Below are 18,889 nucleotides of genomic sequence, written 5' to 3'. Positions count from 1 at the left end.
TTGATGTTTTGAAATGGAGAAAGATAAATGCATATGGAAAGCTCCTTCACATAAAGAGAACCGACTTTTCTTCAATAAATGTGAGTGGTTTTCAGTGCAGCAGGCTGAGGCCTGGTAATGTTAGCTAACATCATTACAGAAGAGGATTGACCGACGGAAAGACCGATGATAAAGACTGAGACAGACGGGGAAACGAGTGAGGCCAGCCCTGGCAGAATTGGAGAGACCGCTAAATACAACGATGAGAATGACTGGAAGAGGCAGGCAAAGACAGAAAATCTGGGACAGCGAAGGAAGGTGAGACAAGCTGTTTTTAGCTGGCGCCTGATGAGAAGTGATCTATTCAAAATGGCATCCATATGAGAGCCAGTTCTTGGAGTCTCAAGGCGCAATCATTCTCGTCTATCAACATGAAGCAGGACGGCCAGACTGGCCGTACCGAGCATCGGACATTTCCCTGGAGGCTGGAAGGGTGGGATTCGGTTTTGCTGCGGTGGGGGCCGGTTTTGTGACTGGGGGCCTGTTTTGCATAGGTGGTGGCCGGTTTTGTGACTGGGGGCCTGTTAGCAGCGGTGCTGCAATATCGGCCCACAGTGGGAAAGGCAGCTGTGATTCACACTTGCACCCCCCACCAATCCCTGGGTGGCTGGTTGGACTAAATTGCTGGGGCTGCTTTGGGTTCCCAGTCATGCCCTGTGAAGCAGTCCATGATAACGCATGCAAAGGCAATTACCGATGACTGGTTCGGGGGAGCGGGGAACAGGGTATTGGAGATGGTGCCCTGACTTTGTTTTTTCTGGGGCAATCAACCATGAAAAGCTCTTTTGGTGCACATTGATGGGTGTGATCCAGTCTAAAGCGGACTTAAGTTATCTGGAACTGGATCCTCCATTACTCTCGTCCCATCCCACCCTTCTGCCACAAGCCCTGTTGCCTTGGGATGACCCATGCTCTGGAGGGATGCTCATGTCTCATGATGGAATAATGTGCAGGAGCGGTGCAGTTTCCAACCCTGCTCTTTCTTCAGGGATAGGATTGATCTCTTTTCACCCTAGTACAAAAGTCAGATAAAATGTACAAAAGCTATTGATGCCATAGGACACACTAATGTCATTGGTAGGCACTGACCTATATTGCTGACAATGAAAAACATAAGTTGGCAAAGCCTTTAGGCCTTGGTTTTTAAATTCAGAGGTATTGCTTTGCCAGTGCTTGTTAGCAGTAGCATGCGAATGATGCCCCAAGAGCCATGGCCTCGTGCCCCTTCATCTTAAAAAGGGTATACAGTTAAAGAAAACCTGCTCCAAGAAAGCCAATGATGCGCACTTGCACTTCGTGACACATGCATCATAACTTGTTGCATCAATTTTGGATTTACCCTTCAAATATGTCAGAGCAAACTAAAATATAGAATAAAGTGCACTCTAACGTTGCACCTGCTAGGCCCTCAAAAGAACAACATTAATGAATGCTTGTGGGATAGGAGGCTGGATGGAGATTGGGGTAGGGAAGATCAGTGCATTGGGGAACCGAGCATGAGTGTAGGTTGAGGGGGGAATTAAGAGGAAACCAATGGGGAGTAAGGAATCTCATGCACTTCCATAGAGTCCTCTAGAGCATGTTGTGGAATGAGTAGCCAATCAAAACAGAGCGAAATGCTCCTGGGCTCTACACACAAGAATAGGGAGAAAAGCCATCGAATCAGAAGCTGACAGCTCAGATAGACAACCAAGCCATCCAGTCATGATCAAGAGGCTGACCCAAAGCCCACTCGAAGTATGTTATGCATTGGAAGTAATTGAACTGCCTACAGACAGCTAAAATTGTCTCTAGCGGAGACCTAAAAACATCTTTTTATGGTGAAATGAGCTCTTGCCTATACTAAAGGTTAAATTAAATCATCAGAGTGCTGTCAAGAGAAAGATCACTTGCTATTGAAGGAGAGATGTCGCATCAGAGTGCACACCCACGACCCCCACAATATTAGAGCAAATGTTACAGGCCATTGAAACCCGGTCCTTATTGGACAGTGAACGTATGTCTTTCGTGACGACAGAGATGCAACCCCGCAAGAAAGGAAGGCCCTGCCCCCTGGAAATGTGTATAGAACAGGTCTACCCCATTGGTGGCCAGGAGAGATGGGCCATAATACAAAAGACCACACGGTCAGGCCAGTTGAGTTCTTTACTTGTCTCTCCAATGCTGTAATGGTTTCCCCTACACAGATGCCCGTTTACTATCTCAACATCCTTCGTTAAAGATATTTTCAATTATTTATATGAATGGTTTGCGTTTCTCTTCTGTGCAGAAGGTCTCATTCGATATTCATTGCTCAGACCGTGTGGGAGTGAAGAGCCTGCCATTTATATTTGCCACTTGAAAATAATCTGTATTGTACATGCTCTGTGCCAGCGTGCAGCGCTTGGCAGGAATGTACCAACGTGGGCCTTTCCTGGGGGTATTTTTAGCTGGTGATTGAGAAGCGTTTCACTTTGGAAGCGGCTGGTATTTAAGGAACGCGCTGCTGGTGCTAATAATAAACTCCCTCCCCCTGGGAGAGGCGCGCCTCTTTATTTCAACTGTAAACTGTCAGTAATCTGAAGAACAACAGGTGTGACATGTTCTCTCGCGAGACTTGCAGAGAATGCTCGATTAGTGGCTCAAATAACTGTAGAGTAAATTCATCAGGAACTGTTGCAAAAGGGCCTTTATTATATGGAGAACTGTGGATTTGCGAGCGCGGGTGAATGATTAATTAAAAGGTTTCACTTATAATCTTAATCAAAGTTTCCTATTTAACAGGAAAACGTGGGGTTGGGAATTCCAATGGCGAGCTTGTATGCACCAGAGAGACTGATGCGCATGATGGAAAATACTACCCACGGTATAAAATGCATCTGTCAGATGGAAACCTTGGAATGGCGCCACCCAGCGTCTGTCGCCTATGACACTTGTCGTGATGGCTCGCTCAGCACATTTCCTGATTAGTTCGCCATGTTACCACATTTTGGCCACCAATTTCACTATCACTGCGCCCCCTTAGCAGTCTTTGCCTCGTTTCACCACTTGTCTTGCCCTGTCGGCCGTGTCCATGGGTGCCCTGTCGGCCGTGTCCACAGATGCCCTGTCGGCCGTGTCCACAGATGCCCTGTCTGTCATGCCCACTGGTGCCATGTCTGCCATGTCCACTGGTGCCCTGCCTGCCGTGCCCACTGGTGCCCTGTCTGCCGTGCCCTGTCTGCCGTCTGGTCTGCCGTGTCCACTGGTGCCCTGTCTGCCGTGCCCAGTCGGGTAGTGTTTAGGGCTCAGGGTGGGCCAGGGTAATGTTTAGGGCTCAGGGTGGTCGGGGTAGTGTTTAGGGCTCAGGGGAAGTTAGGGTAGTGTGTAGGGCTCGGGGGGGGGGGGGGGGGTAGTGTGTAGGGCTCTGGAGGTAGGGATAGTTTTTAGGGCTCTGGGGTGTCGGGTAGTGTTTAGGGCTCGGGGGGGTCGGGTAGAGTTTAGGGTTGGGGGTGGGTCAGGGTAGTGTTTAGGGCTCGGGGATAGAGTCAGGGTAGTGTTTATGGCTTGGGCGGTCGAGTTGTGTTTAAGGCTCGGGGGGGGGGGGTCGGCGTAGTGTTCAGGGCTCAAGGCTGGGGTGTGATCTTTAGCACACATCCCTTTACCACGGAATTGCGCTATAAAGGCATGCGTGGTAAAGTAATGCGTTGTAAAGACTCATTCATTGTTGTGGCTGTGTGGTAGAGGCACACGTGCTTTAGACATACATGGCTCTTTCATACAACCAGGACATTCAGGTCTGATACGCTTCTTAAAGTAAAGCCCAACTTTGGGGATCTCTGTGGTTGCAACTGAGGAATTTAAATGTAGTTTTTAGCCTCCCGGCTTTTAGGAGCCCCGAAGTAGAAGAACAAGTGGGCAACCCAAGAAACCTGGCAGCCATATTTTGGATTATTGAAGCCTCTGCATCAGATGGTCAGGAAGGCTAAGGCACCAAGAGATGGTGTAGTCCATCACTAAATAATGGCTTGGAGGAGGGCTTGAGACGGTCAGTCTGAAGAAGGGGATCATTTTTGCATCATCCTAATGGAAAAACCACAAGATGTGGCAACTATATTAATTAGCTCTCTAAAAGCAAGAGGGCTGTCAGAAATCTATGATATTTATCGGATTTTGTTAAATGCCATTCTAAGCTGCCAAAGGGAGGATGGGACATCGAATGAGCACCTCCGTCCTCTACATTCATTAGAGAAATGATCATTATGAAGTATGACAAGGCTGAGCAGCAGACACAAATTGTCTTGGAGAGGCCTATAATCACCATTCAAAGAAATGGTGATTTGATTGTGAACAGCATTTGTTGGGAATTAAAACCCAAGTCTGTGCATCTGCACCACCAATGGTTTGAGATAAATATTAAAGCAGTCTGTCCTCTGGGAGGAACCCCTAGGCATCCCACAGGCCAGAGTTTTAGGAGATGACTGGAAAGGCCAGGGTTCTGTCCCGAATACCTAGTATTTAAGAACATTTATAAGAATGGGATGGGATTCTGTGTCAAATGCAGCAGTGAGGTTGAGGAGAATCTGTGCAGCTCTTCTCTTAGGTTCAAGGTCAACCTAAGGTCATCCGCGATATCAAGAATGGCCACCTTGGTGACATGCAGGGGGTGGAAGCTAGCCTGTGATGTACCACGTGGATCCTCTGTTTCTACAAAGGAAGCTAGGTCTCAGATGAATAACCAGGCAATTGTATGATCTTGCACACAGATTTCACATTGAAAACTCAATAGTATCAGTTATTGAATCCTTCTCTTACTATGTAAATACAACATGGCTAGTACATGTTTGGTGCACCAATGAAGGGGCATTTTCCTTCCTTTGTACAACATAACAGAAACGACCTCCTAGACTGTGGAGAACTCTTGTTTTCTCTTGCATTAGTCGATGACTTATTTTGTTCTTTCTTTCAGACACGGTTACCAATGCATCCGGTCCATTGCTGGTGGAGATCTCAAAGCCGGCAGGCTCCACGCTTGGTGTCTCACTGAGTACGGGCATGCATCGGAACAAGCAGGTCATCATGATCGACAAGGTCAAGCCTGCCAGTGTGGTTGACAGGTGAGGACCTGCTCCGGAACTACTCTATTCATTGTATGCCACTGCACTTCTCTGGGTTCAGGGGTGGCTCTCTTGGAAACGGCGGTGAATGCCAATAGAGGTAGTAGATGCTGTACTAATCTCGACTCAAGCATAGGGAGGCCTGGAAAGACACAAACCAGCATCCCCACTTATTTTGTGGGCAATGTCACTGTCTATGGTGGCTCTTGGCACACCTGCAGCCAGGCCACCATCAGACTGACGGCTAAGAAGTGTAAAAATAATAATGCAGTTGTTCTTTTCTAACTATACACCCAGGACCCGTGACATCCCATGCCTATACGGGCCCTATTAACTCAGCTCCAACTTAGAAAAGAGTCAAACACTCACCTGTTTAAAGAATAGTATATCAAAATGCAGTAACAATCCATTAATAAGCTACCTCTACCATCACTCATTCAATATGTGCCTGCCTTTGACCCTATCCTGCGCGGTGCTGCTTTTTGGGCTAGGTTGGTAATGTACAAATACCATCTACATCTATACAAAAGCCCTTTGGCAAATTCAAATAACAGTCCTTGTACAAACACTACTATAGTATGCTAATGTGATGGTAAGAGTATACCTCCATCTACCAATAATTGGACTTAAAATGACATCTGATAAAAATGTTCTGCGATCCATGTCATCTCCCACTTGCAGCAAGTGGGGCAAAATGGGAACCGCAGTTAATTTGCACATGACTCGTGTTAGAATGAATAACCTGAGTGTTTGTAAAGGGCTTTAGTCCCTGCGTGGCTCATCAACTCTAGTAGGGTAGAGCTGGCTGCTTGCTGATGAGTGGATGTGCAGGAGAATGGGGTTAAGCGGAAAGTTGTTCAAGAGTGCAAACAGTTGTGGGGAAGGAATAGTCCCTGCAGCCTTCAGCAGAAATGCTAAAGACTCCTGCATGCCTTCAAGGTCTTTCATTCTCACTTTGCGTACCTCAAGTGGTGCAACGTGTTCTGTGGCTCGTATGGCCGCAGTGCTGAAAGAGCTGTGGTGGTGGCAGCCGTCATTAGAGCACCTGGCACTGAAAGCATATTTGTCACCACTCCCTGCATCATTTCTGAGAGTGCTGGTGTAGAACACTGCTTTGAGACATGGAAGGTTGGGAGTGGAACAGGAAATATTGGGTACAAATTAAATTCTGCTTAAGTCTTGCTGATATCGGTCACCTCGCCTAGTCAGTGTGCCCCAGGTTTTCTCCCAGGTTATACTTAACCTGTTGAACTTAAGCTTCTATTGGCATCCTATATGATGGGCACCAAACCACAGCTAAAGGGATTCCCTAATGGCAAATTGGAGCAAAGAACATGATACCAGGTAGAGGTAAAGTGCACTGAGATACAGCGCTTTTGCATTTGACTCGTGAGGGACACCTAGTAACGACTACTTGAACTGCAGCTCTTTGTAGAATTATTTTGATATTGGATACTATAATATTCACTGCCGACTGCTAATCTCGTCCCATAATGCTTTGCAGGGCCTTTGGTTGAGATTGTATTTTTGCCAATAACTGTGCTTGGGGTGGTCCTAAGAGGATGGAACTACCACTTAATCGTTCAGCATGATATGCTCTTTGTGTTCAAGGCATCTACTTGGTCCTCCCCCTATGTTAGGGGGGACCCCAATTTCATCACCTCTCTCATTGCCTGATATTTATCGTTTTCAAAGTTCACTTTTGTGAATTGGTTAAATTTTTATTAGCATGAAAAGTTGCTTTATCAAAGCATTTGTGGGTGCAGTTTAGTAACTGACTCCCCTACGTGGAGGAAGGGAGTTTTGGGATGCCAAATTTCCGCAAGAGTTCATTGCCCAGGCCTATCGTATAAGTACCTAGATTGCAAAAGTACCCTTTCATAACACGCTGATGGGGATTTAACTATCTCCCTCTCAATTGGATACGACTATTCTAGTGAATTATTCTATCAAATAAAATAGAGATGACTATTTTAAAGAAGTTTTTTTAATATTCCAAACTGATTCTCCCCACCAGTGTACTATTTAAAAGTTCAAAAGACATTACCTCCAACCCTTATGATTCTTGCACCCAACAGTTGGTAGAAGATAAGGCTGATAAATGCCTCTGCGGTAGGAAAATATTAATAAAGAAGGATCAATATTATTCCTGTCCTCATAGCTCATATAGGTAAGTAGCTAGTCTTATTATCTATATATGATCTTAATTACCTTTACAACGAATTCCCGGGCTTACACATTAAGTCCCTTCCTGTATCTCTTAATGCAGAATCTCAGATTTTTTAAAACTTCTTCTCTTTCTCTGAGGTTCCCTTTGAATATTTGACAAAGACAAGAGGTCTGCACTACATGTATTAATTTGCTGATCCCTTGATAAACCCAATAGGCCCGCTTTTTATATTTTGGTGTTCTGACCCTATCACAAAGTCAATAGGTATCCCTTACTAAAAAAGACACTGTTCGATTTTGCCCATTTGGCACAGTCATCCAGTAACTTTTTGCCTTCAGACTCGTGTTTTCTTAACACGTTTTTGTTTGCTCTTCGGACTGTGTGTACTTTACTCCTCCTAACCAGCTCTAAAGTGCTTGAGCTCTCGTCTTTAAACATGGTAAAATTGGCTTACACCCAATTGCCATATTTAATTTGCATATAAGCCCCTAGTAAAGTGGTACTACGTTTGCCCTGGGCTTATAAATTAAATACTGCTAGTGGGCCTGTTGCACTGATTGTGCCACCCACTTAAGTAGCCCTTTAAACTTGTCTCGGGCCTGCCATCGCAACCTGTTTACTGCTTTGGAAACTGCCATTTCGACATGGCAAAATAAACCTCTTTAATACATATAAGTATAACCAGGAATTAAGGGATTCTTATTCAGCGGGCCAAACTTGGATTCATGTAGCTGGCCCGCACTCTATCACACACAGTCGGAAATTGTGACTTTGTTCTGGTCCAAACAGATGAGATAAACAGCTTGGGTGCATGAGTGAGGGTTGTGCGCCAAGCCTGGCCACAGGCAGAGCACACTAGGGGGGGACAGGGGGGAGAGCGTGGAACTCCCCCGGGTTGTTTGGAGCAGGGTCGGAAGTAACTTTAACTTGTGCCCTTGCCATGCGCTGCTCATACCTTCACATAATCACATAACTGATGACACGTGCAATGACTATGTTGATAACATCACGGGTGACATCTCAAATGACAGCATTTATGACAGGACTGTGCATGGTGAAGGCATGAGTTGGTTACTTCCGGACCCGAGTTCACCTTACTTTAGATAACTATAACTGGTGAATTTCAATGGTTTTATTAGTTTAATTTGGCATGTTTTAGCTGACATTTTCACCCAACTACTAAACCCCTTTAACCATTGTTTTTGTGTGTTTATGAGCCGAAAAGTCTGAATAAATAAATACCCTAGAGTGAGAAGGCTGGGAGCATACAGAGAAACCAGTTCAGACTTTTTTTGGGTAACAGTTCACTTCACTCTTACTACGGATGTGATCTGAAATGGTTCAGGGTTATTTTTCAAAGTGTTTGTCACCTTGAGCAAGAAGATTCTGCTAACCAATCAAAAGTTATCTGACATTTTCACTGAGTACCTGTCCATTGTTCTCCTTTATTATGTGACTGCTTCCTGTAGGTGTGGGGCCTTGCATGTCGGTGACCATATCCTGTCCATTGATGGGACCAGCACAGAGCACTGTACCCTAATGGAGGCCACCCAACTCTTGGCCAGCACTACTGAAAACGTCAGGCTGGAAATCCTGCCTGCCCACCAGAGCAGGCTGCCTCTCAAGCCTCCCGAAACAGGTATGTACTCCAGGGAGGGGTCCATGTATCTTTGGCTTCAGGAACTCGAATTATCACCTATGCTGTATTCAGCTTGCCAGAGATCAGCAAAGCAATGGATTCATTCCATAGACTAATTGCATTTTTTCCATAGCAGTTCCGGACCTTGATCCCAATATTCCAAAATGGCACCTGCATAACTTGTTTAACAACGTTTTAAAAAAGTTCAATATATTACATTTGATTTCATGCTTGGATGATTGACATTTCTGCTCTGTGATCGGTGGTATGGCTATTTTATTTCTTTTGGTTTTTGTTGCTTTTTTTTCTCCATTTGTTTCCTTTTGCCTTTGTTACTGAGTGTGCTGGTAGCATCAGTGTTGGCACTGGAGAAGGGTTAGGCATCCCTAGTTAAGGGGGGGCTGGTTCATACCATCAAATTCTGACCTGGGGTTCTAATCCAGGCTTCAGCACTTAAACTAAAATCTTGTGGTTCTGTACAAATCACCTAATCTTCTTGCCCCTCATTTTATAAGGCTGTGTGATCTAATTGAAGAATGTAAATCGTGTTAGGCAGTCATGTAAAACTCAACTTGATGTACATGCTTCTGAACGGTCATCCGAACCCTCATTGTTGTATGGCATGCTATTGCGCCTTTGCTATGATTACGCTCTATACGTATCAATAAACCTATGGCGATATCGTTTGATTACATCATCTTATTTTGATGAATTACGCCAGTCTGTTGTTGCTAAATTTAAGTTGACTGAAGTTTGACTCATCTATGCTGCATTTCCCTCCATGAAAACATATAACGCATTTTGTGACCCCCTTTTTCCAGTGCCTGATGGTACACAAATTAAGAACCTACATGCACAGAAAAGTCTAGGGTGCCCCCCAGTCTATGCTCCACTATCTACTTATGTGTGATGAACACTTTAAAGAGATGTTCATAAAACAGGCTCCCCCCATCTCTTCTAACCTGTCTTCCTTACTACCCACCCTGTCAGCTTCCAAGCTTGACTTTGACAATTCTTTGCCAGTAGGGTGCTAATCCGATTCTCTTTCCAGCTTTGTGATTTTCCTCTTCTAGCCTGCTAGTCCAAAGTGGCTTATTTATCCTGTGCATCAAGCTAAATATAAAACGTTGTTCCCGCAGCAAAGATATTGCAGTGTTCATAGTCCTAATTACCAGCACTGCCCTCCAGAATCAGGTCGCCCGCTGTTTGTCAGAAAGCCTCGCTCGACTACACATTCAGCCGCCTCCTCGCGACCCTACTGTATAGACACACTTTTAATCCGCTACTTATGTGAAGCTTATGCCACCTTCAGCCATTGTTGCCCTTTACCTGTAGTTCTTTCCAGGCAATGTTGATGCCCTGGGTGCGCTGACTCATACATGCTATTCCTACATGACCTATAAGCAGCGACACATTTGCCATATTTATTCCGCTCTGCCCCTTCCTTGCATTTTTAGTAGTTGCAGATACAATTCACACTAACCTTGTACAGCAAATCTATTTAAACAGCAGGCACTTTTTTGTGCATGTTTTTGGGTGGGAAGAGTGTGGTCTAGGTGAAATGACGAACTAAAGACCTATTAAGGTGTTTTTTGACAGAAATTAGTTGGGGTTCATTTTACGGCGATCAGTTTTCTCTTACTATTGATTCTTTTAGTCATGCAGAAAGGTAAGTGAATTTGGGATAATACATATGATGTTCTGTCTTGCCACTTTAATAATGGATATTAAGCCCCATTTTTTCTGTTTCGTCACATTCATATCAAACTCCTTGAATATGGAGTGCTGGGTTGGCTCAGCTAGGATTCAGATCTTTGACGCACGATCAAGTGTGGTATTGTACTGTAGAAGCCCCAAGTCAGGTTAAGTAAGTGGCTATTCCATTTGCTGCAGATGGTTTGTACTACTTTGTATTTTTTAGTGTGGCTTTTGTTTGAAGACTTTGGGCGTTGTCCAAGATGGTCAGGGTAGTGCTCCAAACATGTTGCAGCAAACCTGTAGCTGGGCCTAAGCACCTAGGGTAATGAAGTGATGCACGATGGACAAATTTGCAGAATGGCATAATTACCATCCTTGAGTAAAAGGCAAAGGTTACTGTGTGGTGTTGGGTATGAGGTCTAGAAGGGTGCACCAAACATGTCATGTCAGAAGCAGATGATGTACGAGACAGTTGTAATCACCGTATGCAGAGATGGATATCCTGTTGCCTGTGTTGGGTTAGTAGGTTGACTCTGTAGTGGGGCATAAGAGGGGTGATTGTATGTTGTGCATGGTTTCTCATTGAGGCTTCAGCCTGGTGCGGAGATCTTCAAATTGCTTATGAATGTCAGGTGCTGTAGAAGAGTGAGGGAATGATGAGTAATGTTATGATGAGTAATGTATCCCAATATAGGCCTGGGTAGTCACCTAACCTTTCACCTACATTTTACCTGCTATTATACTACATAGCGGTTTTGGTGCTGACCATTTACCTAGTTAGGTGCTGCATAAATGTTGTGTGGTTTTCTCCGAAAACTAGTCTCATCTATTATGCATGAGGATTCTCAGAATCACAGCAGCATCACCATCTTGTTCATAATAATGTATGAATTAGGTTCATCACTATTGTCATCCTCGGCCGAAATGACAAAGCAAGGTAGAACCCCTGAGGGTACCTTTTGGGTATATAAACATGCTGATACGAAACGCTGAGGTTCCTGCACACAGACACTCTAGCACACAGTGGTCTGACATCCCTCGCGGGGTGTCCATCTCGAGACCAAGACAGGGTCCTTCATTATCTCACTTCAGGTAATCGGGTTGGCTCTATCCTAGGGGGATTCTTGATGATACACACACATACATGCTAGGTACGTTTAGGTGCATCTAGTTAGGGCTAGCATCATAGGAATACACATTATTACTGCCATGTACTTATATGCCTGCATATATTCACTGTTTTAGCACCGTGGTAGAATTCTACCATCTATTTACTCTGTTTGTGCTTATAACAGTATACATCTGTTTCTGTCTTAAGGTTGTTGCAGCACATGTATTTTACACTAGAATGATGCTGGTTGTATAAATGCTTATTGAAAACCTCACCATAGTATATTCTGTGTATCTCTCTGAGACAAAGTGAGCACGCGTAACGAAGCGAAAAGTACTGTAGTGTTTCCGCGATCCCGAAGTGGACGGGGTTGTCCTGTTCGATAGTTGCCAGAAACTTTTCTCTCCTTGGTAAGAAGGGTTCATAGTGGCACTGTGAGCTAGCTGGTATACAGGTGAGCATATCCGGTGGGGGTGGACAACACTCCCACAGTTTTTTGTCTAAACGCGAATATCCTATATAGATTTGTAGGAACTACGCAACAGTAATAAAAGAAGCAGACTTCCTTTACTCTGATTTGGGCCTGGTTAGGCAACCTTAATGGGAACAGTTCTTTGCCAATTCCCTTACTTCTAAGCCCGCATTGATTATTCTTATCCTAACTGGTAAAAGTATCCAGAGTTTGCTTGTCTGTACTAAGAATGAGTTCTGACGAATGAGCAAAGCTCTGAAATAACAGGCGGATATGAGTGGGGGACAAATTGAAGCATGCATCTTTTGATGTAGTTGCAGGAAAGTGCTTTGATTCTGTGGGTGAAGTACAGCATGTTGAGCAAAGTGTTTCCTGTAATCTGCAATCACAGGTGGCCTGGAGAGATGTGGTTGACTTATAAATGGACTCAGGAGTTGTTCGGCCGGTGTGTTCATGTTTCTCTGGAGTAGTTAGAGTAGATTGAGTGGGGGGGGGGGGCAATATTATAGTCTCTTGCTGTAATCCAGGCATGCCATCACTAAGGTGATGGAGGTCTGATCCCCATGGAGGATGCCTGTATCAATGAATGTGTGGTAGGGTTTGCACAGTTTCTAAGGCCCATCTAGTCTCTTGGTTATCTTGTGGCAGGTTGAAGGACATGATCACTCATAGATTCCTCTATTTCATTGAAGTGGTTCATGGGGGTGAAGTTCCAGAAGAGACGCATCGGTGAAGTGATAGTTTGCTGAGTTTTCATAGCTGATAATGCCAGTATTTCAACATTCTAGTTTGATGGGGTTTTGTAAAATCCATTGATCCACTGAGTGGAGTCCTTGACCTAGAGAACAGGATTTAAGTTATAAAGAAAGTTTAGGAGCGTGGGGTCTTCCACATAGTTGTGCCAGATAAAGGTGGATGATTTGGAAAGGTTCTGTAAAGTCCTGTGGTATGCATTGAAAAGGAGTAGAGAAATGGTAGACCCTTGTGGGACATTAGCTATGGAGAAGAAAGGAGCCAAAGAAATAGGTGGATAGGTGATGAGGGATCTTTGGCTACACAGGAGGAAATCTAGTTCAAAGCTGTTTATTGGAGTCGGAGATCCCTCAGTCGTCTTAGCAGGGTGGGGCAATGTACCACATTAAAAACAGAAGTTTGGCCTAGTAGCAGTATTCAAATCAATTGACTTAATGTGAGTTGGTTTGCCTCCAATAATCTCAAATAGCAATCAAGGCAGATAAAGTGTCTCTGTCGAGAAGGAATCCCCTTTACTTGTTCCAAAAAAGGTGTCTTTCTTAGAAGAAAATGTTGGTCTGTGTGAAGGCATACCTTTTGAAGAGTTTGCTTACAAACATTCAGGTGATTGGTCAGATATCAAGTCCTAATTTCATGAGAATTGGCCCAATAAAGGTCTTTATTTGATTGTGGTAAGCATTGTCATTATTTGCGCCTGTTGCACCTTTTATAAGGTGCACCAGGTGCAAACAATGACAACGTGCCCTATTACCATGAATGTGCTGCCCCGAGGGCAGCCGCGAACTCGCACTGCCCCCAGGGAAGCGTGTTCATGTGAAAACACGGAGTGGCTCCTAGCAGCCGGGCTCATTTTCACGTGCAGGTGGCAATCCACCTGCAGTTTCAAAGGGGATGTCTGGGGGCTACATAGTACCCCCTTTCCCCACTCACAGTGCCCCACCTAGAAGGTGAGTGTGCCCCCTGAGAGCTTCTTTGCCTCAGCACCCGCAGCTGTAATATGGCACGGTCACAGAGGCAAGGGAATTCCCTAATTTGCATAGGGCATGCCCATATGCAAATGTCTACTCACACTGCTCAGGTGCCCCAATTTTCTCGAACTCATTACTGGTCATCTTCCTGCTACCAACCATCAACCCTGCCTAAAATAAATGTATTAAATTGCCGTTTTTCCCATACACTTGTATGGCTGTTGTGCCTCAATTATTTCATAGGGTGTTTCAGTGATTACCTTAAAAAATGATGCAATTAAATTTTAGACCGCAGGTTGCCGAAGCAAGCCCAAGTAGATTCTAATCAGAGTTTGGTGCACAAGGAATGGTATCCTGTAGACTACAGTAATACTGGCTACAGAATAAATCTCAGATACAATAATGGACATGCACCAAATTCCACCTTCTTGTGAGTACGTGGCCACATATAGGATTGGCGATAGAAAAGGAACGCAGTCCTGTTTACAAATAGGTAGGAAATAATTTTTTCAAAAGTGAAAATATTTGTATGTGGATATATTCGATTTATCTTTTTGCAGCCTATGTTCTCGATTCTTTCTACCTTTTTAATCTGTTTTAGAAAGATTGCTGAGTAGTTTAAGTAACAGAATAAGGAATCCAAAGAGGTGTTGATCAAATCCAAAGCATGGTATGTTCTTGAACCAAAATTCAGCCTGGCATAGCAATCTCTGAACCAAGATGGGAAAAGTCTGCATCAAAGTATTTTGTCAAGGGGCCTCTCAGTTTAAAAGATTCACTAAGCCTTTAGATCTCCATCCAGTGAATCCTTGCCGTGTCATACTGTGAATCTCGTCTATGTTCATTCCATAACTAACCTGAATCTCTTTGCCGAGGACAGTCAAGGTGCAAAAGAGCGATCACCATCACTGCTGGGATCCGTGTGTCAATTATTGCCATACACAGCATCCAGGACACTGCAAGACACCCACCTGGAACCCAGCCTCCAGTCAAGACTATTGTAAATGTATGTTGTGTCCTTCTATGTCTCTTATATAGTTTGTTTTGCATACTCCTTTCTAATGTTATCATAGAAAAGTATGGTTGCTCTAATTTAGATGTTTTACTAATTAACTATTTTTCCTAAGTCTCTGCTCAATGGATGCCCTTAGTGATTTAATAGATTATGGGCCAGATGTACGACCCACCAATTTGTGACCCGCAATTTGTGACCCGCAATTTGCGACTCGCAAATTGTGATGTGCAACAGTGTCTCACTGTTTGCAATTCCTAATGGGGTCACAAATTGCATGCCTCATTAATATTAATGAGGCATACCCATGTTTTGCGGTCGCAAAACAATCATACATACAGATGCGAGTCGGTATTAGGAAGAGACGCCTTTGGCACACCCCTTCCTAATAGCGAGTCGCAAACCTCATTTTGTGAATCAGTAAAACTTAGATTCGCAAAATTAGGCTTGTACATTGCCATGCCCTAAATTGCGGTCGCAAACAGGCCGATTGTCAGTTTGCGACCGCAATTTAGGGTCGTACATCTGGCTCTCAGTTCTGTAAGAGAAATAAGTGCTAGGGTGTTTTGTTTTGGGAAAAGCCAGAAGTGAAACTAGTGATCAGATATGTTTTGGAATAATGTGTGTTGAAGGATTGACCACACAAATAGCAACTAAGCATTTAGTTTGGTCTCAATACCTATAGTAGATCACACTGCTCTTTGCTAACCCCACCAAGAAAGATGCCTCTTCACACACTTGTTGCTACAGTTTTAGATTCCTGGTGTGTCTGCCCACTCATGGTTGGAAAAACTCTGACTTGATTTTTAAGCCACACAAGAGCTTCCTTTTGAAAAGGAAGTTGAATTACTGTTGACATAGGGATTTAGTTTTGAATGAAGGTACTCTGGTGCTTCTATAATTACCATCAAACACCTGAATAAGGCCAGCGCCACACTGTTTTTCACATGATCCATATATTAACAAATTGATTTTTAAGAACTGGAGTAATACATAAAAAGAATAGTACAGAAAGCAATATTAAATTTGCTTTGGTTTAGGAAACCGTCTGGATGCACAAGAAATTCATCGCCACTCTGTAGCGTTCACACACACTCTATCCGCCAGATATCCTGGGGCTGATGATTAAGGGCCAGAGGGTCACCACCAGTGTCCCCATGGTCCCGATTGGGGTGTGAGGAGCCAGAGACCAAACTGGGATGAATCATTGACATACTATTGAGCCTACAAATATATCGACATTCACAAATATCAAAAATGTTGTATTGATAACAAAAATATAGACTCCATACACTTAACTAGTAAAATCACTGTCAACACACTAATATCGTTTACAGAAAAATCGTTTTTTTAAATATCGAAAACAAAAATATCAGAAACATGAATATCGTCTCCCATAAATAAACATGTAAAATGCCAAAAATAAGAATGAACAGAAAATTGATCACAATATTATCCTTAACATAACTAATAAATCCATATAAATACAATTGTACCTTAAAACAATTACTTCAAATAAGTCCAAAATTATAATAAACTATAATAAAATACACAATACAATATCCACAAATTAAACAAATACTCAAAACAATTGTACATGTAAAACACATATATTTCAGAACAAAAAAAACAATGAACTATAAACATATAAAAAAAACTCATTACTATATATACATCAAAATTCATATATAAATAAAACATACTATATATTCTACTATGGAAATAAAATATAAATTGGCATTTACCAAAGAAGGACTCAACTGTTGAAAAAAATGTAAACTATGCTAAACTAACCAATAAAATAACACTATAAACCTCGTTAACCAATAAAATCAAACAAGCCAACAATATAACGAAACACTAATTAAAACACCTAAATACTCCAAAAATGATAAACACAGCAAGAGCAGGAAACTCGGCCAGATTCTCCCAAAAAATGATTAAAACAGAAATTATCACTACAAATTCAAGTAAGTAATGCATATATCTAAACTAAAAAGAAGCTATCAAACTAAAAAATATATATTTGAACAGATAAATGGTTACACATTCTATAAATTTTCTTTTTACATAGAATACCTAAAGATAAAGAAACCCACATACTGCCGCAAAATATCAACTATAGCAAAGCACCAAGAATATATAATAAATTAAGTATGCATAAATATTAATTTAAAAACTCTCCCAAACAACGAACAAAAATAAGCCTAGCACTCTAAACCTTGATAAACTTGCAACAAAATACCATATTTAGTTAATATAACATTATTCTCGTTCAACTGAAAACTCAGCGCCTGCTCCACATTATTAAAATAAGGGAAAGCTTCAAAACAACGCAAAACATATCAACAGAACATACAACTAAATAAATAACACCTAGCAGCAATTTTTAAAACTATTCATAACAAACAAGCCAAATTCAATTTTCAATATATTTATACTGCTAAACTGTTTACAGATAAAATTAAAGATGGAGCTAAATGTATCACTTCACAGAAAGGGATACAAAAAAAACAACCATATGAGCTACACCCACAACCAAGAACATTATTCAACTGAAACCATAAACTGGAAATGAACTAAATATTTTCCAAATTCATGCTATGGGAGGGCTACTACAAAAGATAATTTTGAAATAAATGTAAAAGAGCACAACCACCCCCAAAATGTTACAGAAATAAAAGTTAGAGAAATCTTACAAGATATAAAAGAGGTTAGCACTAGCTCCCAGGGAACCTGCAAGCAAAATCCTGATAGACATACCACCCAAAGTCCCCATACAAGTTGCAAGCCAACTACCATCTACCGCCACTTTAACACTCTTAATTGCACTCATTAAAAGCCACCTGCGATACTCCACCTCCACCAGAGCATACCAAGCAATAGATATTCCTGACCATTTAAAAATAACACATAATCAGAATTCCTTCCTTTTACATAACAATTTAAATGAGGAAAAACAAATCCTACTTCTCGGTGCAGCAAACAACTTAATGAACCTTACCCAATGCCAAACCTGGACGATGGATGGGACCTTCACAATGCATCCCAAACCATTCACTTACATGTACACCATACATGGTGAATATGAAAATACCAATATCCCTTTTGTATATGCTTTACTACCAGACAAACAAAGCAGCACCTACTATGTACTCCTAAATCACGTATAACATACAAATGACTATTACTCCCAACAAATAATCATAGACTTTGAACAAGCTATGATTCAAACAATTTAAAAATATACTCCCACTCAGCCATGCAAGACTGTTTCTATCACTTTAATCAAAGTATATGGTTACACCTCCAAAAATCTACAGTAAGGGCCTGACTACGACATTAGAGGTGTGGTGCCAGGTCTGCCGCACTGCAAAAGCTGTGGTCAGACCCCTCACCATATTAGGAGTTTCCTCCTGTCTGGCAGGCTTTGTGTTTGGCGTTCCCACGGTGGTGCCCTGAAAATGGGCACTTCAATAGCAACGTCAAACAGTTTCTGCATGGCATGGACTTTAAAGTCCATGCCGTGCAGGAACTGTGCACATGCACACAGGGGGGCACATGTTTTTCCCCGCGTTTGCATCCATAGGGGGTGAAGTGCTAGGGGGCCCTGTAGGGACCCCTTTGTTTCCTCTCCACCACGGTCTTCATGACGGTGTAACTGCCATGAAAACCACTGCAAACCACCAGGGAACGGTGATACCCTGGTGGATGTGATGGGGCAATGGTGATCTGATCGCCCTTATCGTAATAGGGTGGTCATGAGACTGCCACCATCGCAGCCCGGACCGCCAGACTCTTAATAATGGCCTAAGTGTAGAATGGTCAACTAACAGCCAATTAGCTTTCGAAATCAAGAAAATGATGGCACTAGCCTACATCCCTGTTACAGAGGGAATCAGCCACTATAACTTACTAATAGAAAGTTGTTTCTACCAACAAAATGAAGAAA

At 42.8% G+C, this 18,889-nt stretch overlaps 1 protein-coding gene across 6 annotated transcripts in view; it reads left to right on the top strand.

The window, feature by feature from the left end:
* Nucleotides 1-18,889, top strand: part of GRIP2 (glutamate receptor interacting protein 2) — a 687,757-nt gene that overhangs the window by 516,611 nt on the left and 152,257 nt on the right. For all 6 annotated transcript variants that reach the window (XR_014968484.1, XM_085624444.1, XM_085624443.1 and 3 more), the window contains exons 8-10: nt 4,967-5,114; nt 8,754-8,923; nt 14,806-14,931. Coding sequence is in view for 5 of the 6 variants with exons in the window: in XM_085624444.1 (XP_085480570.1) it covers nt 4,967-5,114; nt 8,754-8,923; nt 14,806-14,931 (444 nt within the window). In the remaining variant the exon portion in view is untranslated. The remainder of the gene's footprint in view (nt 1-4,966; nt 5,115-8,753; nt 8,924-14,805; nt 14,932-18,889) is intronic.

This window comes from Triturus cristatus, chromosome 9, assembly GCF_964204655.1.
Source record: "Triturus cristatus chromosome 9, aTriCri1.1, whole genome shotgun sequence".
In the NCBI taxonomy this organism is placed as follows: domain Eukaryota; kingdom Metazoa; phylum Chordata; class Amphibia; order Caudata; family Salamandridae; genus Triturus; species Triturus cristatus.
Note: the sequence above shows the minus strand (reverse complement) of the source record. Positions and strands in the feature narration are given on the sequence as shown.